Below are 22,315 nucleotides of genomic sequence, written 5' to 3' on the forward strand. Positions count from 1 at the left end.
CCCCCCTACCCCTCTCTCCTCTCCTGTCCTCCTCTCATTCCGCCTTGACTAGAACTGATAAGCCTCTTCGGTCTCTGTGGCTCTTCTTATACCGGCTACCACCTACCACCTACCAACCATACCACCTAAACAAACAAAACTCCCTTTCACCCCCTTGCGCTGAAAGCCATGCGGTGAACTCATCCCTGCTGTTTTGTGTATGCCTTTGTACCACCTTGTGTTGCTGCCGCGGCATTTCTGAGGGGGTCTCCCCGACCTCGATTGCGCCCTTGTTTACTACCTACCAACCTCCTGTTTGATACTTACCTGTTCGCCCTTCCTTCCTCCCTTCCTTCCCTCTTCTCCACCCACGATGAGGCAGCCGGAGATGTCCCATTCTGCTGCCCACCACCAAGGTGACAACCCACTCATCACCGCTTACTTTCCCGACTCTATACCTGCCGCTCCTCCCGCTGCACATCTAACCTCGGACTCACCTCCATTATCGCCCACCCAGCGTCATCTCCACGGAGTGGAGAGCTCCCCTCCGTCGGATCGGGACTCCGGTTACGATACCCTTCACCCTCAGCCGTCAGACTCCCATACGCAGCAGTATCACCATCCTTCCCGCCGGCGGAGTATCCCCAGCCCGCACCAAGGGTCCGTGGACACTGGATACCCTTCCAGTGCGGAGCCCATTATCGTGCCAGAGACCGTCGTCGCGGCGTCGCATCTGGAGAACGGCTCCCTGGTAACCCGAGCTTCGATGACGAGCGAGGCGGTGCGCAAAGAAGGGCGCGGTCGGGGCAGCTGGACTGACCATTCCTCGTATATGTCGGGCGACAACCACATGAATGGCGCGGCTCGAGTGCATAAACGAGCGATCGTGGAGGACATCACCCCTGAGGAGGAAGAGCCTGATGCGCTCCTCATGTTGGTACGTCTGCTTCCTTCCCGATGGTTCGTCGTATCGTGGCGCAAGCCGTGGCTGACCGCTTCCCTTTGTGCAGTTCCGACTCTCCATCCCTGTTCCTGTCTTCTCCTTTATCGCATCCCTGTATACCGTCTTCGGTCTTCTCTTCGTCCTCCTCGTTTCCCCGCTCCGCCTCTGTTCCTGCATTCGATACCTGCGAAATACGTCTTTCCGTGCCCAACTATGCGACCTTCTAGTACCGCAGTTACACATCCACGAGCGGTTGGTCTGCCTGCGACGGTCGTCGAGGCGATCGGCATCCACGCAACCGATCTATGATCCGGAGGGGTCGTTTTTGGACGAGCCGATAGAATCATACACGATCGGCGGGCTGATCTCGGTCCTGCTGCTGTCGCCCTTCTTTTCGATCGCGATTCTCCTGCCCGCCTGGATCGCCGCATTCTTTTGGATCTTCTCCATGGTGATGGGCAACCCCGACGGCACGGAGCGTAAAGACGATGGTCGCGCCGCGGTCCTCGGAGTCAGCAGATGGTGGCACTTATGGCTGGGGAAAGCCCGGAAGTCGCCGTCCTAGGGCACCGCGCGGTTACGCCACGTGTAGATTGCCTGTTCTTTTTTTTTTATTTTCTGATTCTGTTCTATCAAGCGTCATCTCGTTTGGGCTGTTTCTTTGATGCATGCATGATACCAACGTTTGGGATATGTGGAATGATTTTTCTTTTTGGTGAGTGGGCGCTATCTGGATTATAGGATTAGTTTTATCTTCGACAACCATACATTTTACCTTGCCAGCCGATTATTGCTGGTTAAGATGATTCACTTGTGCTGATCGATGTCTGGAGAGAAGTGTTTCTTTTGCCGTAGAAGTAGAAGAGCTTTAAAGTGGATGTGGTTGCAAATTTGCGGGGGGTGGTGGCTTCCTTACCGTCTTCTAGAATGAATTGCTTTTGTTTGTCTGAACCTTAACCAGAAGGAGGACCTAGTACCCGTGACTCTTCGAGTCGTCTTCCCCGCGCAACCAGCCAATCATACCTTGTCAACATACTTCATTTATGTTGCGGACGATCACAATCTCAATTCTGAGGTTGAAATGAAAAGTACTCGTAGATGTAATGTACTGTAGGAGATAAGATAATCGGGATCGATCCCCAAACTATCGTGAAACGCGACAAAACTCAGGGGTGTGTGTGTGGAAACGGCCGGGGCGATGGCTGGATGGGTGGATGATCCCCCAGACGTGGGGCACCCGCCCGCCCTAACCCACCCTCACCCTCACCCTCACCCTCACCACCACCACTACTCCTAATTTATAGGTACTGTAAACTATCCACCCCCCCCGGCCGGTGCCTTATTTATTGAACGAAACGAATAGGACCAAGACACTTCACAAGCAGCCACAGGTAGAAAACAAGACTGGGACTGTCTGCCTGTACTGTATCTTATTATGTCTATTCTTTTTTCGTAGCCAGTAACCAGCAGCCAGTAGCCAAGAACACCACAGAGTGTGAACCAGGCTGGTACCCTTCCTGATCTCAGTCAGGCGTGCACCCACCCCAGCTCACCTAGAGATCATGCTCGCTTCCCATCACGAGGGTATTACTCCCTAAAGCGGCAGGGGCCGTGTACTGCCCTGGTAGGTGTGGTCGCAACAGCTAGAAGTCACTCCGGGAAGTTCTAGTTTCGGGTTGATCTCGACCCTATTTCAGATCCTGTGGTGGGGTAGGGGGGGGGGGGGGGGGGGCGGGGTGGGGTAGGTGGGGTAGGGGGGGGGGGGGGGGGGGGGGGGGGGGGGGGGGGGGGGGCAGTGACTTACTTGGAGGGAAATGGCGCTGCCCTTTAATAGGGGTGGAGGTATGGTAATTGAGCATTAGGTAGGTTGGTGGCTAGTTTCGCTTGAGATGGGTATGTGAGAATCGGAAGATGGAGATAAAGGCTTAGGGCCTGTATCCCTCGGGGTGAAGCATTAACTGTCTATATGTGTAACTGTCTCTCTCTCTCTCTGTGTGTGTGTGTGTGTTGCGGGTTAGCCGATAATCAAGTACGATGATAGGCTTCTGTCACGATGCCTGGATGATTCTTCCAGGAGATGAGACTGCCATCACGCCAGTTGACATGAGGGTGGACCGGACGACTCATACACAGTTAGCCACAGGTCTTGCGCATATTGCTCTTCAGTCTCCAGTGGTGCAGACACCCACTCATCACTTGAAGGAGTTACAGTCCTTTTTCGATGTCCTAATAGTGAAAGTGAAAGGAGTTCAGAGTGCTATCAGTGAAGCAGGATCAATCAAATTGAGCATCTGATATCCAGACTAGAGATTATAGACAGACAACAGACTAGACACATAGACAGTAAGACAAGACAGAACAAGACAAAGCAAGACGAGGGTATAAAGATACCAACATTTCAGAAGAGATCGACAAGAACGAGAAACAGAAACAGAACCAGAGTAAAACATTCTATGTCGTTCGGACAAAACAGAAAGGAAAATTTTCATTATGCTTGAGAATCTCCCCAGAGAAGACTGCAGCAGCACAACTTGATCTCTCGTGGGAAACTCAATAGACGGAACGTGCTTTTGTTGGAAAAGTTTCGAAGAATGCAAACAAACAAACTGTACTTGTTGTGTGGTTGTAAATGCGTATCAAGATATCGGCGAGAATCATTTCACAGAGAAAATAAAAAATAAAGTCCTAATTCATGTCGGACCGTTCCCTTACCCCTATCCCTCGGCTCCGAACCTTGCCTTTTTTCCACCCCTCCTCGCTGTCACATATTGACCAGCCTGGATTACCTCCTCCAACTGACTTATCTTCTGTTTCCACGGAACCCTCCACTACCACGGAATCCGCCTCCGCGGCCACCACGGCCACCACCGCGACCACCACCACCACCACCGCCGCCGCGGCCATTGGGTCGACCGCCGCGACCATCCCGACGCTTCTCAATGCGACCACCACCGCTGGGGCCGTGGGACTTGGGCACGCCCAGACCACGACGCCCGGGGCCGGGCCGCGAGCTGGTCGCGGCCGCGACGGCGGCGGTGTCATCCTCATCCAGATCCATGTCGTCGCCACCACCACCCTTCTTCTTCTGCGACTGCGCCATCCTGAGCTTACCGCGCTGACCGCGGCGGACGGCGTCAGGACCACTGACGGCCTGGACGTAGGCGTTGATGCCGCTCTCCCCGCCGTTATTATCGTCCAAGGCGGTGGAAACGTCCCCTTTGTCGTCGTCGTCACCTAGAAGGAGACGGCCGTCGGGGCCGAACTTGGCGTTCCGCTTCTTCCGGGATCCAGGGCCCGTGTTGAGGAAGCGCACACTGGGTTTCGTGGTCGAGATGCTGGCCAGGGCGTCGGGCGCGAGCAGGTCGAGCGGGTTGTCCTCGGGGGAGAGCTCGCGGATGTACTGCTCGCTCTGCTTGGATCTCCGGCCGTTGTTGCTGTTGCTGTTCTGGTTGCCGCGACCGCGACCGCGGGCGTGCGTGCCACCTTGCTCATCGACGTCGATCTCGCTAGCGTCGTCGTCCGAGTCGGAGAAATCGGAGTCGTACACAGCCTTGTCGAAGGCGTTGCTGTAGGTGCGGCCACCCTTGGCGTTGTTGTCGGCCCCACCGGCGGCACCAGCATTCTCCTCGTCCTCGTCCTCGTCGCCTTGCTCGCCCTCCTTTCTCTTCTTCTTGCGGCGCTCGCGCTGCTTCCGGATGTTGACCACCAACTTGCGGTCGGCTTCGCCGACCAGCTCCTCAATCGGGGCGGCGCCGAAGCGGCGGATCAGGCGGTCGAGAATACCCTTGACCTTGCTGCGGAGACGACCCTTGTGCTCCTTACTCCAGACCATCAGGTTGGGGACCAGGCTGCTCAGGCGCGCACGGAGATCCTCATCGGACAGAACCACAACCGCGACCTTGACAAAGCCCAGGACGGATCGGACGATCTCACGGTTGTTGCTGGTAAGGAAGAGCTCCACGGTCTGCACAAGATCGGTGCTCATGGCACCAGAGAGCTGAGTGTGGAAGTCGAAGAACAGGCGCGACAGAGCCGTGACGGACGCGGCAACCATGTGAGGTGAGCTACCGGCCAGACCAGCAGAAACCATGGTGAAGAACTCCTCAATGGTGGCGGGGGCATCGGGGGCGTTGTCGGGCATGTGAGGCACAAGGGAGTTACGGATGACGGTGCCAGCCGGGTTGCGTTCCGAGTCAGTCGCTCTCTGCGCAAGGTGGATGAGCAGGTCGAAGGACGCAGTTCTGGTCTTCTCGTTGCTCTCTTTGCAACCCAGGACAACCTCAGAGAGAACGGCGGGGATGAAGTGCAAGTCAGAAGTGGGCAGGTAAGTGATAAGCTCGTGAACAGCCAGCATGCGGTCGCGGCGGGCAGACGACGGTGTCTTGTCGGCGGTAGACAGGATCAGGGTCTGAAGTTCACCACTCCGTTCTTGGAGCGCGGCTTTGCCAGCATCCGTCGTAGCAAGACGGGGAATGAGCTTGTAGGCCTTCTTGATCAATTGCTGATCACCAGTCTGTCCGTTGAGAATGGCCGCAGCCATGGCAAACAAGCTGGCAAAGCTAGAACGCGGCAGATAGATGGACATAGCAATCACGAGATCGATCAGAGTGTGGGAGGTAGGGGGCATCTTGTTGCCAGAGCTGGGCTGCTGGGTGCCCTGCTTGGCTTCTTCCTGCTCGGAAACCACAGAGGATTCGAGCATAGACGCAACACGCGCAAAGGTTTCATTGAGCTCCTGCAAGATTGTCAGTTGATAGGTCATAGTTGTTCGAGACACGTTCGCTTTACCTTCTCGGGGGTAATGCTCAGATAAGCATTGATACACTGAAGAATGAAGCCTCTGTAGTGGGGAAGAGTCTGGCTGTAGACGTTGAACAGAACCGCCAACAAGTTGCTGGCAAAGCCGGCCAGATGGGCAATGTTCTTGGCAGCCATTTCCTTGGTGATTCTGCGCTGAAGGATCAGGTCATCGCCCTCCTCTTCAAGGGACAATATGGCCTGGTTGGACTCAACCAAGTTCTGCAGACCACGACAGATGTCAACACGCAGCTCCGTCTGCTTGTAGAGAACGTTGGAAAGAAGCTCAGCAAAGCTCTGGTCGAACGACTCGATCAAGTCCAGAGGAAGCTCGCAGTAACCGGGCAGGATAGCCCAGGTCTGCTGAACGAGGGTCTCGAAGATCTTCATCTCCACATCCTTCTCGGCGGAGCTGTAGGCCATGACCTTCTGGTACAGAGCTTCACTCAGGGGAACGAACTCAGAGCGGAAGTGAGAAAGGTTAGTGTTGGTGACGTTATCACGAAGAACAGGGAGGAACCAGACACGACCGGGCTGGCCGGGCTTCTGGGTGATGATGTTCAGAGGCAGAATCTCCAAGACTGCCGCGGGACCCATGGCCTCAATAGCACTACCCAGGACATTATCCGCCTCCTTCTTTCCGTGGAACGACTCGTTGGTGCGGAGCTCACCGATCGTCTTGACAATGTCATCAAGGAAGGGGCTCGAGCGCCACTTGAAGCTGTCGAACATGGCCGCGCAAACATTGAACACTTCGGCCCAGGCGGCCTGATATTTCACAGAGAGAAGGTCCATAGCAGCCTTAGCCAGCTTCTCGAGTGTCTTCTCATCGTAGACCGAGGGCTCGATAATAACATTCTTAGGAATGCAGTTTGCAAGGAACGAGACCAAGCACTCTGATGCGGACACACGAATGTTGCGCGAGGGGGAGGCGAGATAGCCGGAGATCATGTTGAATAGGCCAGGGAGCTTCTCGAAGGTATCCTCGGGGCTGGTTTGAGCGGACACATCGTATCCGCGCGACAAGACGGCGATCCAGGGAGGGAGCAGCTGCGAGTCGTTCTGTGCGGGCTTGAGGTCGGTGATCGCCTCCAGCAGGCGAGGAAGCTTGGAGGACGAGAAGTCGTTGGCCATGCTGGAAAAGATGACCTCAAAGACCTCGAAGGCGCCCATGGTGATATACTCGTTGGTAGACCGGGAGGCGTTCATCAGGAGCTCGCACAGCGGCTCAATCTTCTTGCTCGGCCAGCCGCCTGAAGCGACGGCAATCGTCTTGACGAGTTGCAGGGAGTGGATGACGAGAGGGTCGTGGTTGTCCCGGTTCTGGGGGTCGTTGCGACCACGCTTCGCCTTGGCGGCCGCCGCGATGCTATCACCCAGAGTACGCATAGCAGTCTCCGCGCACATGTCGGCAGCCGGGTGGTCCAAAGAGGGGCTGGGGGGAGGGGTCTTGAGGACCTTGATCAAAGCATCCTGGGCACGTCTCCGGACCTTGGGGCGGTGATCAACCGACAAGCTCAGCAAGCCAGCCATGGCCCGACGGGGGCTGATTTGGGTGTGTGGGAGTTGCCAGGCCGCGACATCTTGGGCGACGAGGAGAGACTCGAGACAGCCGATCGACGGACGGAGGAGCGGGGCTTCGACTTCGGGCAGGGAGAGCGCCGGCGCGAGACTGGTCAGGATATGAGAGAATTTGGAGCGAAGGATCGGTGCAGGGACATATGTGGTGGTGATGTCGAGCAGATACACAACGGATGTAGCGAGGTCCTTGTTGACAATGCCTTGGGTAGCGGAGATCGACTGGCCAAGAAGCGCCAACAGCGCGGCGAAATAAGCTGTGGCAGAAAAATCGGCTTTCTGATCGCGGAGTGTGTCTTCAACTGCAGAGAGCACGACAGCCGTCTAGGAAGAATGGTCGTCCTGGTCAATAACGTTGTGTCGCGAGGAAGATTGGAGTAATTCCAGATCTTGAAGCCGAAGAGACGAGAATTTGACGGGGGGGCCTTACATGTTGCTGGTTCTGCAGCTTGGGAGACTTGATCTTCTCCAGCTTCTCCGCCAGGGTCGCCATGATGAAACGATCGACCAACAGGCAGTTGAGAAGACGGTCAGAGGATCTGGGATGGATTGGGAGGAGGGGGAGGGTTTGAAAGAAGTCGGTGGATGCGGAGATTTTTTTTGTGGTCCGGCGGCGGGATCTTTTGGAATGGTGAAAAAAAGGTACGGGCGGTTCTTGGCGCCGTTTATCGATAGAGCGCGATAACAGATTCGCAGCGGAGAAGAAAGAGACTGGATCACGACTGCGGTGGATTTCTCATCGCTGTCTACTAGGTATCATATTCTATTGTCGGTTCATTTGTGATTAATTGGCGCGAATCCAGTCTTAGCCTACATGAGCAATATTCTTAGCCAGAGCCCCATTCCTTCTTTACACTTTGGGCAACTGAATGTAAAATGTCGGAAAGAGCAAAGAAAACCAGAATAGATAGAAGTTCTAATAAGACATGAAAATCGTCATAACATGACCATCATCCACACTAGCTGACCGGAACATCAGAGACGATAGCCTGTGCTCTCGTTCAGTCTTCACCACACACACACACACAAACACACACGCATATATGGTTCACCTTTCAGCCAATTATCCGCGAACCCAGCTCATCTCTCGCTCCCATGGAGAGATCGACGAGCTCTCACAGCCATTGGGAGAGTCGTCCGCCAGCCCTACACCTTCTACACAGCTATTCAAAATCGCCGCCCGGGCAAGGGATCAGCGGCAAGCGACCTGTCTCCCTGCAAACGGTCCCTGAAGGGCAGCTGGGGGTTGCAACAGGCCATAAGCCAACTGGCACCCAAGCTCCCACATCCCGCCCCTCGGAATCCAACCTGATGTTTTGCTCTCATCTCTGTGGCAAACAGCGTGGCCGACGCAAACCGCCGTGCAACGGAATGCGATGGAAATGGTGGGGTTCAGGGCAGTCTCTAGAATAAGATCTCCCCGCTGTGTTCTGGCTCGAATCCCAAGGTCTGTAACTTGCCGTGTCGCTTCTTGTCGTTGGATTTGCGCTTGATCTCCTCTTGCTTCTTCAATTCGAACACTTCCTGGAACGACGCTCGTTGGAGGTGAGGGGGCACATCGTCTTCTTTGTCGAGGTCCTGCGATGATAGAATCTCGGGTCAGTCACAAGCTCGTACACAAGATACAAAATATCAACCAGTCTAGCCACCCCCGAGCGAGTAGAGAAGAAGGCATACAATCTCTCCGAGAAGCAATACGTTCTCGCCACGGACAAGGAAGATGCCGCGCGGGATGTCGGCGTACAGATTCCCCGAGTAGAGGCGTTCGATGGTATCTTGGAGAACGAGGTTGGCTGCATAAGAGAGGCAATGAGATTGTCGTTCCCAAATCGCAAAGCAAGCAGAAGGCTCTCCAGAGAGTTGCCCGTGCTTTGCTTCAAAAATGTGTGTGTGAAGGCATACCGAACTGATCCCAACTTCTCAGGACGCCAATCAACTTCCTTCCGTCACGCAAGACCAAAACAAGCTTCTCTGGCGTAAGTGTCAGCTTTCGTCCACCAAGATCCAAGCACTTCCTCCTCTAGCGGCGAGAGCCCGAGTCGCAGGCGGAAATCACGTACTGTCGGTCAAATCCAATAATTGAGCCGCTGTGGTGAACATCTGCGGCGGCAGCTGCGGGGGACCATGCGTCATGGGTCCGAGGGTGTTGTTGTTCTGGGGCGGGAATCCCTGCGGCGCATTGCCCTGAGGGCCACCGGCGGGGGGCTCGTTGATCGAGAGGCGTTCCATTGTCTTTTCCTGGATCTTCACACCGAGATGATGTGAGGGGAAAGTATTGGTGGGTGGGAATTGGGGTGGGAGTTTAATCAGGGCCGTGTCAATTGCGGGGGTTCGCTCAACTTCGGAGATGCGGGCGCAATCTTAATGGTCAATTCTATTTGCACAGACTCAGTAAGAAACGGCTATGAAGCTCTCATTCTGCGCTAGGAAGCAATCTCCAGCGCTGGGGCTTTTGAGGTGGGATGGAGAGCATACAGCACTGCATCGGCGAAGTTGTTGGTGCGAACGGAAGGAGGTGTTTGCTCTGTTTGTTCGGTGCAGTCGTCATTCTATCATGTGGAGTCTATCAAGACATGGTCGCTCGAATCTAAAGCTCAAAGATGGAGCTCACGCTAGTTTATATACTCTGAAGAGCAAAGTTTATTTCTGGGCTCTATACTCATATACGTTTACTCCACGTACTATATGTGGCGAGCCGTGACGTTGCAGGCTCTTTACGCTTGCATGCGATACACGCTACTTGATTGATCCTCGTGTCATAACACCACTACGAACGACCGGAATATACTTCTGCTGATGGAAAGCTCAATCTGTTTCAGCTGACAGCATGATAAATAGCCCGTCCTGAGAACAAAACTCGGCGTGACCGAAGATCACCATACGCTGAAGACAAGACATGAGAGAACAGCTAAGAGAAACATCTACAAAAGTGCTCAAGGCAAGGCAGGGACCATTAAGCCTAGACAGAAACACTGAGTGCGAGGATATGAGAAAAGCTCGCCGGTCGCCTCATCAACCCACTCGACACATCTAATAGAATTCAAACCACACTCACCCCTCGCCGCTGTCCGCGCATCCGCTCTTCTCGGCGCCGACTGTACGGCGCGCAATACGGCTCGTCGGACGAGCCGATATTTGCCCGGACCGATTCGTGCGACTGGTGGTACGCTGGACTCGACGGCGAAGGGGGCAATTGCATCGCCTTGAATTGGTCCACGCTGATGATCCGCTGCCCATAGAGGTACTGCATCAGCTCGAAGTCGGGCCGGCTGCCGGCGAGGGACTGGCCTTCTTGGTAGTGGGCCGAGTCCACGTGGTCGAGCATAGCGTCCCAGGCCCCCAGATCGGCCGTGTCGTGGAATTTTGCCCCCTCTCCGGTGCACAGGGGGCAGCGGGCCGTCTTGGGCGGCGCATGGGTCCGGAAATGGCTCAGGACGTGAGTTCGCCAGTCGTGCGCATTGTCGAATGCGATGTGGCAGTCGAGGATGTGGAACAGGCAGAGGTAGGGATAGTGACGATCGTGACTGTCATCGCGAGCCGGGACGATGAGAGCCCCCGTTCCATCATCTACCAAGAGCGCATGGCCTGCAAGATTGGATGCCCACCGCGTGTCAAGGGACATGTCGGATGAGGATGCTGAGTGGGATGCGGTGTCGTTCAACAGGGACGGCACAGCCGACATGGTGTTCCAGTGTACGTCTCTTTCGTACGTCTGACTGCGATCTTCTGTGATGAACCTATACTCGGTGCACCGAAGCTCGATTTAGAAGAAGAGTATATGGGTGGTCTGGCCGATAGGAAGCTCTTGGGCGGCCACCGAGGTGCGTTGGAAGCGCTCCCGAACGGAACGCTGGGGTTACGCTATCCTATTCTGCGAGCAGAGGGTGACAAGCAGTCTTGTTCTCGCCACATATTTATTAGCCTGGAGGTTGTGAGAAGAAAGCAAAGAGCTTGCAGTTTATTCGGTATGGGAGGGGGAGTGGGTTCGGTCATATAGTTGGCCGCCGCGCGGTCGCCCAAGGCGGGGTTACAAACAAAGTGAAGCGCCCACATTCAGGCTGGGAAGGAAAAGAAGAGAGATGGAAGACAGCATTCATCTTTGGGCTTACCTTGAACACCGTGACAATCCCAAACTCCCTGTTACATCAACACCGACATTTTTCGTTGTAGTAGCCGCGGGAAATTGTCGCATGGTTCAACATGTTGGACCTTCTAGTTAGGAGCTTCGGTCTTTGTTCGGCAGGAAAAGCGGGGAGGGGAAGGCCTAAGTTAGTCAGTCAGCTAGTCAGTCAGTCCGCCGGGAATTAAGTGTAAGTAGTTCAGGTAGTAAATAGAGTATGTAGTTACCTAGTCGACGGCAAACAAGTCAATGGGTACAGTACATTGATTGTCAAGGTCTACTTGTAGTCAGAGAAGTACTATAGTACACTAGAGTACCTTCTCCTTCCTAGGGCCAAGTCACCCGGGCCCTGGGTAAGGTAAGCGCAGTGAGTGTGCTACATGAACCCGATGACACAAACATGCATTTTGCTTATTTAGTCTTGGTCATGGGAGCAGTGGGCTCCGGTGCATTTTCCGAGGATCCCGGTGAAGAAAGCTGGGATGCCTTTGGCAAGGGAGAAAATATGAATTGCATCGGCAGCAGCAGCAGCAGCATCGAAATGATCTCTAGATGGCTCGGGCTTGAGAAGCGGCTTCTCTGGCCGACACTCTATTAGACAAGAGGTTTGTTGTTTGTACAGTACACCTTACGATTATAAACATACTTTCATCTAGCCTTTCAGGGTATAGTTGGAACTCCACTGTATTAAGCCCGGACAGGAGGGCATATATGTTTCCATATCTGAAAATCAATATAGGTCTTTGAGTTTACTATACTACTTATGTTACCCTCACCACCTCCACTGCAATTACCATCATATAGGCGTTGAAATTGTTACTTCGTAATTGTTCAGCGAAATGCAGTGCAGTTTGAGAAGCAGCAGCAGGTGGATGAGATCAGTGACGACGGCATGCTGCCGTGTATCACGCCGCGAGTTCCGCAGGCAGAACTTCCCGAAAGTGATTGCATTTCCTCATAAGCAGAGCCTTAAATGGATATCCGGAGTGATTGGATGACGGTAACAAAAGTACTAATATAACACGAGCTGGGAAAAATCTACTACAAACCGGCAGTCACCATACCATACCATACTTCATGAAAGCGACCAGTCATCCACATTCGTCTTGCAGACTTCGCCCTCCCAACAAAAGGCAGTCCCGAGAGTTAGCACTCACCTCCCAAGCATCCAAGAATTTAGCAGCCATTGAATCTTCGAGAGGGGTCCTCAGTATCGACCCAGACTTCGACAAGGTTTTAGTGACTATGCTGGCCGGCTAATTGATTGGCTGTTCGATGTCGGCATTCCTGTATACAAACTTGGTTACATGAGTAAACTTCCACGTCACCCGTGTCTTACGCATCGAAGAAGTCATGCTGGGCATCCAACGACCTCACATCAAAGCTCGCATACTACCCAGGCTTACTGTGAGCTTCACAAAAGATTGTCATTTATCCCAGCAGGTCCGATCGACACGTAATCGGCCGGTTGACACAAGTAGTAGTCACTACTTCAAATACACCTCTGGTCGGTGGCTTATCAATGGGGCGCACCAACTCCAAACGCGCCATGTCAACTTCAACGTGCCAGCGCTACAGCGGATTGCCGGTCAATTGATGGGAAGCCGATGTGTTCAAATGGACAAGATGCCCGAGGGGCTTTTCAACAAGGTGTTTTCTTTGCAGATGGAGAATGGGAAGGAGATTTTGGCGAGAATCCCGAACCCGAATGCCGGCCATGCCCATCTTGTTGTGGCAAGTGAAGTCGCCACACTTGACTTTGTACGTTGGTGCCAATCCTCCGGTCCCTTGTCGCCGCAGTATTTTCCTGATATGCAAGAAATCCCATTGAAAGCTCCGAACCGTTCTCAAGATACCGGTCCCCCGTGTTATCTCGTGGAGCTCTTCCCCGGAGGTGAACCCCGTCGGTGCTGAATACATCCTAATGGAGAGGGTGGAAGGCCAGCAGCTAAGCGATGTTTGGGACGATATGTCCGAAGCTCAACGCTTCGGGCTTGCAAAGAGCTTAGTGGGGATCGAAAGGAAGTTGGTGAACGCAAAATTCGCCTTGCATGGCAGCCTGTACTACCGAGATACATTTCCACGGGGAAGAGGCATTGCTGCCCTGGAAATAGCAGACCAAGAGGGCCCATCCAAATTCGTTCTGGGTCCGACCACGCAGCGGTCCTTCTGGGGAGACGAGGAGCGCGGATTGGAGATGGACAAGGGTCCGTGTGAGTGTTAATCGTTGTCAATCTCTATCCCAGGGAAATCGAGCACTGAAACTGGGGAAATCAGGGGAAACGGCCCAGGAGTATTTCGCCGCTATCGCAAAGCGGGAGATATCACGTATACGGACTGCACACGGCAGATCCAGCAGTGTCACTGCACCTGTGGGCAACACGCGACGAAGGCGTGATGCTCACATCCAGCTCCTTGAGCAATTTCTAACCGTGCTGCCCTACATCCTACCACGCGAAGAGATCCTTACGCCGGTCCTTTTGCACTCGGACCTCCATCACCATAATATCTTCGTCGATCCGTCCAATCCCACTAAAATCTCCAGCATAATCGACTGGCAAACCGTCCACACCGCCCCATTGTTCATGCAAGCGAGGTTCCCTTCGATCTTCAACTGCGACGACATATACCCATGGGGAGCGGTCCAACCCAAGCTACCCGAGGATTTCGAAACCCTCTCGGCGGCCGAAAAACGACAAGCGGAAGATCAGCTTGACCGGCTCCGATTGAAAAAGTTCTACGAGCTGGCGTCACGGAAGTTCAACCCGGCGCTTATCGATGCGATGGACAAGATGCGAGATGATAGTGACCCGACTACTTTCCTATTTCATATTGTCGAACGGTCTTCCGAGGACGGGCTAATGCTATTGAAGGAACTGTTGATCCAGGTGTTTGAGCAATGGGCTTGTATTATGAAACGGCGAGGCTCCACCGAAACGTGCCCTATCTCATTCTCGAGAACCGAGATCGAAGAGAGTCGGCAGCAGGTCGGAGCCTGGGCAGCCGCGTTTGGGGAATATGATGGTCTGCGGGCGGAACTGCTCGGTGACGATGGCTGGGTCTCCCATGATGACTACGAGGAAGCGAGGAGCAGGTGGGAGAAGAACAAGGCGACTCTGGAGAGCTTACGGGAACGATTGGAGACCTTGCTCTGATATCTGCCCCGGACAATCGGAGTAGATCCAACAGAGAGATCGAGTGAAATGCGTTTCAGGGTAAACCCAAGCCATCAAACTCGCATATCGAGCTTGACCGTGAACTAGTCCGGATACTTACATCACGCATGTACAATCATCTTTCTTTTCTTCTACGACTTGTCAAGATTTCCAGGCCAGGATTCCCCAATAGAGTTAGACCCTATAAGCCAGAGCAATACTTCTTCAGCCTTATCCAACCCAATCTTGCAGTCTACTACTCTGTCAAAAGCAGTCCTCGACTTGAAATTCCGCAAAGGAGCAGTACCAGAATTGGATAAGCAGGTTTACAGTAACCCTGCAGTACATGTGAGCTCCCGCAACGCTCATATGAACCGAACCCCCCGCCATACTCTACGTGACTCTTAAGTAAAAACAATGATCTATGAAACCCTACCAATTTGACCATCTCCTACTGTGGACATCTCATCATCCTCGAAAGATCAGATCTCCCTGACGGAGAACCAATAATAATAGAAAAAATAATAGTAAGTATTCCCGAATCAAAGGCCCCAATGTATGATGATGGACCCTTCAAATCTCAATCTTTCAAAGCAAAAAAAAAGTAGCTATCAGGTAGTAAGGTGTAAGATCCACTAGAAAGACAAAAAAAAAACAAAGGTAGTATAGGATAGATCCCATCTCGAGTATATGTAATCGAATCAACTCACTCTCACTTCCGAAATGACATAATCAGACTGCGTCCCAATCGAACTTTTGTACCGCACGATCGAGATAACTACGGTAACGAGGTCGGCTGAGCTGCTTCCTGTAGGTTCGTTGACTTATACCCTAAGTAAGATAGAGTACAGCACCCGTGACCTAGGTAGTCCTTGATTATCCGTTTCCAAGAGCCAATCCCAGGCCGAGCGCATATCTTTAGGCGCCCTTGCTACTAAAATCACTAGGTCACCCACTAAGTTACTACTAGTAGCCTTCAGGTACACCTCCTTGATTGACTTGCCAATCCGGATCACGCGATCGCGGCCTCCCCATGGCCAACTGACACGGGCCAGACCTTTCCAGGCTATCGTCTCAGTGCCAGAACCGGTTTCGCAAGTGTTACGAAGCCTACAGAAATACAAAGAACTGTACTAAAGGATACTAAAGTGGGCCCATGATATGTATTGTTTCCAATTAAGGTTGATGTATATTGTTGTAATTCCTCTCGTCCTGCTCGAGGTGGTCTATAGCGAAAATAGCGAAGAATGAAGGAACAAAAGTCAGGTCTATCAATGTAACCCAGAATGGAAAGAAGGAAAACAATCGGAAGCAAGAATGGTAGTCGGTATTTTTCATCCTCGTGGCTACAAGGACCACGAAAGCTGGGCAGCGAACCCCGCTGCTCAGGTTTGGAGATAGGAGATAGGAGATGTTCCGAGAGGAGAAGGGGGAATGTGATCAGGAGATCAGACACTGAAGTGAGAATCAGAAGGGACAGAAACAATTCACAAGATATCCCATCCATCTATTGGTAGTGACGCCTCGCAAAAGAGTACAAAGAAGTGTATAAGAGCCATGAGTCCAAAGCAATGTAAAAATAATAAAGAAAAAAACCACCCAACCAACTGACACCGATGATGCCCATGAACCATTGTAAATGCACAAGTCTATTCGGTCGTAGCACGCATGAAGATATAATGCTTTTTTGTCGGAATCCAACTTTACAAACCCAAGTGTATCGGCACGGGGGTCGATCTAAAAGGCACGATCGGCCAGATCGCCGCCCGCGACTGAGTTGGCGGTGGACGAGGTGACCGAGGAAAACCCACTGCCAGGATTCAACATATCCTGGACTGCCACTTTCGGTACCTGAGGAACAGGTAGCTTGCGCTGTGTGCCATCGGGTTTGGACATGATATCGGTGATGCTCGGACCATGACTCTGACTGGGGCTGTAGTAACTGGGACCCTCCGGTTGTGGCTCCATGGGAGCCAGGGCGGGGGTGTGGTGAAGCGACAAATGACGAATCGAGGGAAGGTGTAGATCGCTCGATCCCAGAGGTCTCAGCCGCGGAGAGTGGGCGGGGGTAGCCAAAGGCGTGTGGTCAGGAGTAGGTGAAAGGGAGTCATGCGAGAAGGTGGGCGAGGATGGAGCGGTCGAGTTGGGCGAATTGGGCCTGGAACGCTTCACACGATGGGAATAACTATCGTCTTCTTCATGCGAGTGCGACCGGCTCATGTTATGCGTGATCGCGTAAGCCGAGAGAGAAGGCAAACGACCGCTGCCGTGGTGACGGGAGCTGCTGAACAAGTGGTGATTGCGAGGGCCGGCATGGAAGCTGAAGTGGTCGTCGCGCTCCACCTGCGAGGCAGCGGTGGCAAGGAGATTGATGTCCATGCCAGAAGATGCCCGCTCGGTATTGCGGGCGTAAGGCCCCAAGTTGGAGCGCATGTGGTTGGCATAGTTGGAGAAAGAGTGGGGAGGGGAAATGTCGGGAGAGCCAACTTGCGAAACAGGCGCAGAGCGAGTCATCGGCTTGCTGGGAGGGGGCATCAGGGCCCCTGCATTGTTGGGCATCGCATTCTCCTGACCAGCTGCGGCCGCGGCAGCCGCAGCGAGATGCTGAGCCTTGTTGCTGCGCCTCGAGTTGGGGTTGTTGTGAATTCGCGAGTGGCGAGTCAGTTCGTCAGAGCGACTGAATCGCTTGGTGCAGCCGGGGAACTGGCACGCGTGGGGCTTCTCGCCCGTGTGGGTGCGGATATGTCTCGTTTGGTGCTCCAAGCGGTGGAAGGCACGATCACACAGCGGGCACTTGTACGGCCGAGGAAGATCTTGGCGCACTTCTTCGGTCGCAGGACGGCTACCCTTCATCAAAGGAGGGAGAAGACTGACGGACGAAGCCATAGTGGAAGTGGATTGAGCGCTGGACGGAGTAGAAGGACCCTTCGAGCTATCCACAGGGGTGGCAGGTGAGGACGGAGTAGACTCAGTCGAATTGCTCTGAGGATTCAGCAGATTGGAGAAATCCACTGAAGAGGCCGGTGGCGGCATGTGAACTTTCTCTTGAGATGGGGAGAGAGAAGGTAGTGTAGTGAGAGGTAGGACAGAGCCGGAATGTAAAAACCCGTTCGGAAGGGATGAGCAGCCGAGGCGATAGGCCGTGTGTCGCGACCAGGGGGAGGGGGGAGGAACAAGGAGCTTATATCGGCAAGTCGATCACCACCCGCTAGTATAAACCACCCAGGCCTAGCGTTGCCAAGAAAAGGTCGAGCAGTGGATGTCGCAAGGAATGATTCAGTCCTTATGACGCGACTGGGCTTAAAGTAGGTACGATCTTGATAAGCGTTGGCTAACCCGACTCAAGACACTTCTGGACAATGTAATCGGATTTTTAGACGGGAATGCGGAATGTGGTGGGCGAGGAGGAGGAGGAGGATGATAGGTGATGATGATAATGTGGTGGCAGGCCGGAATCGGAAATGAACCCCGGTGTTGAATGGCGAGCCGAGAAAGGCGAATGTTGGAATTGATGAGTCTCGAAGAGGAGGGGAAAGAGACAGAAATCTGGAGAAAGGGATCTGGGGAGGAGGTGATATAAGAAAGGAGAATCGGAAGAGTGAGAAGGAGGAATGGAGGGGAAGAAGAAAGAAACGGAGCTCGGGGGAGGGGAGGAGGGAAGGGAGAGTCGTAGAGGGGTGGGTTTATCGGAATCGGAGGACAAGAAGGGGAAGAATGGGTAAGAGTGAAAAAAAGGGCAAAGAAAAAAAAAGGTAAAAGAAAAAAAAAAAAAAAAGAGTGAAAAAATGTACATTGTGTGGGGATAAATATCGGGGGGGCAAAAAGCAGGCTCTGGAGACTAGTTGAATGAAAAGGGAAATAAGAACGTGCTTTCCGGCCAAACCTGATCGGCTGCTGTCCTTAAAGAGGATTCAACCGGTCACTCTTACCAGCCTGATGGGACACCTGTTTTTACATATACCTTCCAATGTTTCTTTTTTACAGAGTACATATCGGACGAATAGAATTTCAATACGATGGTCCTTGATCTGACTTTAAATGTGTCTCAATGCCATGAATAGGCTGTATTTCTTATTGTTGTAGTTATGGTTTATAAGCAAGCAATTGACATTCAACTCTTCAATACGTTGCCTATCTCGGGTCTCTTCCGTCGCCTGATTTTCGGACCACGCACGGTGTGTGAGAGAAGAAAAAAAAATCCACTATGACCAACCGGGAAGGGAGACGCTCAGAACAGGTGAGGGTAACGAAAAGAGTAAGAAAGGAGGAGAGAGAGAAAAAAAAGCAGAGAGAGAAAAGAAAAAGAATGTGGGGCTAAACTAGAGTCGATAGAGGTTACGGAGTAGAAACTGGAACTGCAGAAGTGGCTGTGTGGCCTGGAGAAGTGCGTGCCCGGTATTATCGGGTGTTGGACCGTTGGTATGGAGTAAGTTCCAGTAGGTAAGTAAGGTAAAGTAAAGTAAAGCAAAGCAAAGCAAAGCAAAGCAATGCTCAGCTCAGCTCAGCTCAGCTCAGCTCAGCTCAGCTTCGTATGATAAATGTAGAAGGTGAACTGAACCTCCAGGCTCTCAGTCTTCCACCCCTTTTCATCTACAGTCATAAACCGGCTATCGCGGATGCCCTCTGGGTGGAAATGAACGAGTGTGATGTATGATAAGATATCATTGTTGTTGGTAAAGGCCCCCCCGCCCCTTTCACCACCACCACCACCACCACCATCATCATCCTTTCCCCTCCCTCACAATTCTCGCTCTCCACCATCCAGGGCAAAAGATCTGGTGGTGATCAAAGAGAGCTCGATTACGTGATTGTGTTCCGCAAGTCGGATAATGCACACACATGGATACCTGAGCTCTTCAGCCAACCTTTCTTTTCCCATGTGATAGCTACACACTATTGACTTGAAAAGGTGGGTGCATCCCCTATCTCGCCCACCATGAACATGATTAGACTTCTGGGAGGGTAAGATGCTGTATTGGAACTCAACCAGCTCTCTCTGCGTGATACGGTCAGATGGTGGGGGAATGGGGGGTTGAGTAAAGGTAGAATATCCCCAATCAACCACCCCCCGATGCTGTCCCTCCCCCCCAAACTCGCCGCCCCCGGCCCCATCAAATCCTCCCTCCGTCCATCTTCCCCAAGGGTCCCTTCCCCAGATGATGCCATCCTGTTGTGATGAGATGAGAGTCGATGATGAAAAGATGAGGTGATTGGCGCTACGAAGGGGGATCATCCAGTATTTCTTTTCCTAGGGAGGGTTTGTTATTTGTCGGTTACAGTATTTCTTTTTTGGGGTTTTTGCTTTGTGCTTTGGGTTTTCTTTTGGCAAACCCTTTCCAGTTCCCTCAACTAGGAAGTCCGGGGCATACCCGGGGGAGACCAAGAAGAAAAAAAAAAGAAAAAAAGAAAAAAAGAAAGAGAAAAAGAATTGTTCGACAGATCTTCAGAACCGCCCAGTCCAGACCAGCTGATCGACCGACATTCAGGCGAGGGTTGGTTAACTGAGAATCTTAAGATAAGTCCATAGGCAAGCTGAGGAGACGGTCTGGGGTTCGAATGTAAGGTTTCCCAATGACATTTCTCCGTGACGGAAGCGGTGATCATGCCAAAAGGGCTGGGTAGGGCAGAAGCGGGACGCGGAGTCAACAAGTCATACGATGGGCGAGATCCAATACATCATCATTGTCCTCATCCTCATCGGTGAGGGCGGGGGAGGGAAGGCGCCCCAGAGGGGGGAGGTTTTTTGATGAGGCTGTTGGATTGTTGGCGACGGCAGCCACAGGGCGAATTGGAAGGGCGACGAAAAAGAGCCGGGATGACATGCCATGCGGGTAAATGGCGAACGAGCGGCCATCCGTCGGCATTTCCTTATTATTGTGGGGGAAGAAGAAAAAATAAAGCCAGCATTGCATCAGTCATCAACCATGGATGGCTCATCAGCCCTTCCTTTCCTTTCCCCATGAGTCAGAACAGCGGACGAGGCGACACAATACAACCCCACAAATTCAGCTGCCTCCGGATATTACTCATATTAACAGGTGTTGATTCGAGTAGAAAACGGGGAAGGCTGCATTCTCTTCTTTTTTTTTTTTTTTTACCCTTTCCTTCTCAGCGCTCTTAGTGCTGAAGGCGCCTAGAACCAGGCAGGTAGGCAGGCAGGCATGAATGATGGCTGCGACGTGGGTGATGCGCAGCGAAGGTATGCGCTAAATCATGTGGTCGACGCACACACACATACAGGGTCGACGAGAATCGCAATCGCAATCGCACATCATATCTGTGCAAGATAGGGGCGGTCATCTTTGGAGTAGGATACACTAGTTATGATATCCTTTAATTAACCGACTGTCAAGCTTCGCAGGTGCGATTAACCCGTTTGTGACGCGCACTCCCCCCCCCCCCCCCATGTAGCCCGGAATCGAGGCCTCTCACAACCCCCTGGCCTAGCGCTTACTATTCCCACCGCATCGGAGGGGACCCTGCATTGTTTCATCGGTGCCAGGCGTCTACAGGAGATTTTCCGCTGGTGATATTGACAGGGGGGAAAGGGTGATTACTCAGTACCTCAAGACAGAAAGACGAGGAGTAATCCTCAGGAGGGGCCGAAAGACGACTAAATGTTGATCCAACGCAAACTAGAATCAAGTCCGGAAATTGAACTCCGCAATAGATTATCCCCAGGTCCCAGACCACTTCTAATCTCCCTAAAGCTCTGCCACCGCCGTGGACGGAGTGAATTTCCCCGGACGGGCGAACGAGGGATGTTTAGTTAGGGGAGGGGGGGGGGGGGGGGGAGCCTAAGGAGGTTCATCCGACAAGGGAAATCCCCGTGCGGGAACTCTGCTTGCTGATATGAGGAGGGGACAGAACCGGGCGTATAATGAACCCGCCACCAATCCGACTTGACTAATGATATTGTCTGATTGTCGCATGATACTCTTAAGCGACTGAAGGAATAGTAATGAGACTATGGAGGAGGAGGACCCTAAGCCCAAGCGTCATCCGGGATAAAGTAAGATACGGGTTTTCGGCAACTCCAGCCAGCCATTAGACAATCTGCGAACCACTGGTGTACGGTGCATTCTCTGCTCAATGCCCGGGTGGTGGTAAAAGCAATCACATGTCACTATACGATGATGGATCTTATCTTCATGCTTCTCAACGCAATCGCCGGCTGATAGTTTCCGCTCTCTCACACCAGGGTATGGTTCTTGGTATGTAAGGGGCAATGGGCCGCTGGGGTTAGTATTTGAGAGAGGAATGTGGGTACTCACGTACTTCTCTCGAGAATATACTTGTACTAGTTATGATCTATGACGAAAGGACAGGTTGAAGGACCGAAGAGTCAAAAGCGAGTATGCTCAGGGCAAGGGCAATAACATTAAAATTCGTAATTAGGATGAATATCCGGGAAATCGGAACACATCCATGCACCAAGCCGTCTGGGCAGTTCTGTAGATCGCAGATAACCCCAACCCCGAGGGGTCTGGGGAGGGAGGAGGAGAAGGGGGGTGCAACCTCAATCTGGTCCACTAGAATGGATATCACAGTCACAGTGCCGCAGGAGAACGTGAGACTGAAAACGCCTGTCCATTGACCTTTTGACGATAAAACAATACCAGATGCACTGGCTGTATTTCATCGACCGCATAGTAAATTGTCTTAACGCCGATGTGAGCTTATCGCAGGGATCGCAGGACCGATGATACGTAGGGCAAGGGCAAGGGCAAGGAGGTGGTCGGT

At 52.7% G+C, this 22,315-nt stretch overlaps 8 protein-coding genes across 8 annotated transcripts; 2 read left to right on the top strand and 6 right to left on the bottom strand.

The window, feature by feature from the left end:
• The first annotated feature begins 6 nt into the window (after positions 1 to 6).
• BO95DRAFT_442759 (uncharacterized protein) lies at positions 7 to 1,808 on the top strand. Its single transcript, XM_025586508.1, has 2 exons — positions 7 to 916; positions 990 to 1,808. The coding sequence occupies exons 1-2, from the start codon at positions 353 to 355 to the stop codon at positions 1,485 to 1,487; spliced, it is 1,062 nt and encodes a 353-aa protein (XP_025442165.1). The 5' UTR covers positions 7 to 352; the 3' UTR covers positions 1,488 to 1,808.
• A 1,914-nt stretch (positions 1,809 to 3,722) lies between these two features.
• Positions 3,723 to 7,790, bottom strand: BO95DRAFT_463668 (mRNA-binding protein RRP12; the record flags this gene model as incomplete). Its single annotated transcript, XM_025589000.1, has 3 exons — positions 3,723 to 5,657; positions 5,711 to 7,621; positions 7,728 to 7,790. The coding sequence occupies 3 exons, from the start codon at positions 7,788 to 7,790 to the stop codon at positions 3,723 to 3,725; spliced, it is 3,909 nt and encodes a 1,302-aa protein (XP_025442166.1).
• A 911-nt stretch (positions 7,791 to 8,701) lies between these two features.
• Positions 8,702 to 9,526, bottom strand: BO95DRAFT_363044 (U6 snRNA-associated Sm-like protein LSm1; the record flags this gene model as incomplete). Its single annotated transcript, XM_025582602.1, has 4 exons — positions 8,702 to 8,875; positions 8,975 to 9,090; positions 9,200 to 9,268; positions 9,358 to 9,526. The coding sequence occupies 4 exons, from the start codon at positions 9,524 to 9,526 to the stop codon at positions 8,702 to 8,704; spliced, it is 528 nt and encodes a 175-aa protein (XP_025442167.1).
• Positions 9,527 to 10,167: 641 nt separating this feature from the next.
• BO95DRAFT_130906 (uncharacterized protein) lies at positions 10,168 to 11,467 on the bottom strand. The gene is made up of 2 exons (XM_025580508.1): positions 11,407 to 11,467; positions 10,168 to 11,199 (listed from the first exon to the last, which is right to left on the bottom strand). The coding sequence occupies exon 2, from the start codon at positions 10,977 to 10,979 to the stop codon at positions 10,338 to 10,340; it is 642 nt and encodes a 213-aa protein (XP_025442168.1). The 5' UTR covers positions 10,980 to 11,199; positions 11,407 to 11,467; the 3' UTR covers positions 10,168 to 10,337.
• Positions 11,468 to 12,770: 1,303 nt separating this feature from the next.
• BO95DRAFT_363196 (aminoglycoside phosphotransferase family protein) lies at positions 12,771 to 14,572 on the top strand (the record flags this gene model as incomplete). The annotated part of the gene is made up of 3 exons (XM_025582606.1): positions 12,771 to 13,178; positions 13,252 to 13,630; positions 13,695 to 14,572. 3 exons carry the CDS (start codon positions 12,771 to 12,773, stop codon positions 14,570 to 14,572), a joined length of 1,665 nt encoding a protein of 554 aa, XP_025442169.1.
• A 986-nt stretch (positions 14,573 to 15,558) lies between these two features.
• On the bottom strand, positions 15,559 to 16,194 carry BO95DRAFT_130921 (uncharacterized protein). The gene has a single exon (XM_025580510.1). The coding sequence runs from the start codon at positions 16,077 to 16,079 to the stop codon at positions 15,639 to 15,641; it is 441 nt and encodes a 146-aa protein (XP_025442170.1). The 5' UTR covers positions 16,080 to 16,194; the 3' UTR covers positions 15,559 to 15,638.
• Positions 16,195 to 17,775, bottom strand: BO95DRAFT_130920 (DNA-binding protein creA). Its single transcript, XM_025580509.1, has one exon. It carries the CDS (start codon positions 17,603 to 17,605, stop codon positions 16,310 to 16,312), a length of 1,296 nt encoding a protein of 431 aa, XP_025442171.1. The 5' UTR covers positions 17,606 to 17,775; the 3' UTR covers positions 16,195 to 16,309.
• A 1,408-nt stretch (positions 17,776 to 19,183) lies between these two features.
• BO95DRAFT_130930 (uncharacterized protein) lies at positions 19,184 to 20,061 on the bottom strand. The gene has a single exon (XM_025580511.1). It carries the CDS (start codon positions 19,803 to 19,805, stop codon positions 19,311 to 19,313), a length of 495 nt encoding a protein of 164 aa, XP_025442172.1. The 5' UTR covers positions 19,806 to 20,061; the 3' UTR covers positions 19,184 to 19,310.
• Between the last annotated feature and the right edge of the window lie 2,254 nt (positions 20,062 to 22,315).

Source organism: Aspergillus brunneoviolaceus (assembly GCF_003184695.1).
Source record: "Aspergillus brunneoviolaceus CBS 621.78 unplaced genomic scaffold BO95scaffold_34, whole genome shotgun sequence".
In the NCBI taxonomy this organism is placed as follows: domain Eukaryota; kingdom Fungi; phylum Ascomycota; class Eurotiomycetes; order Eurotiales; family Aspergillaceae; genus Aspergillus; species Aspergillus brunneoviolaceus.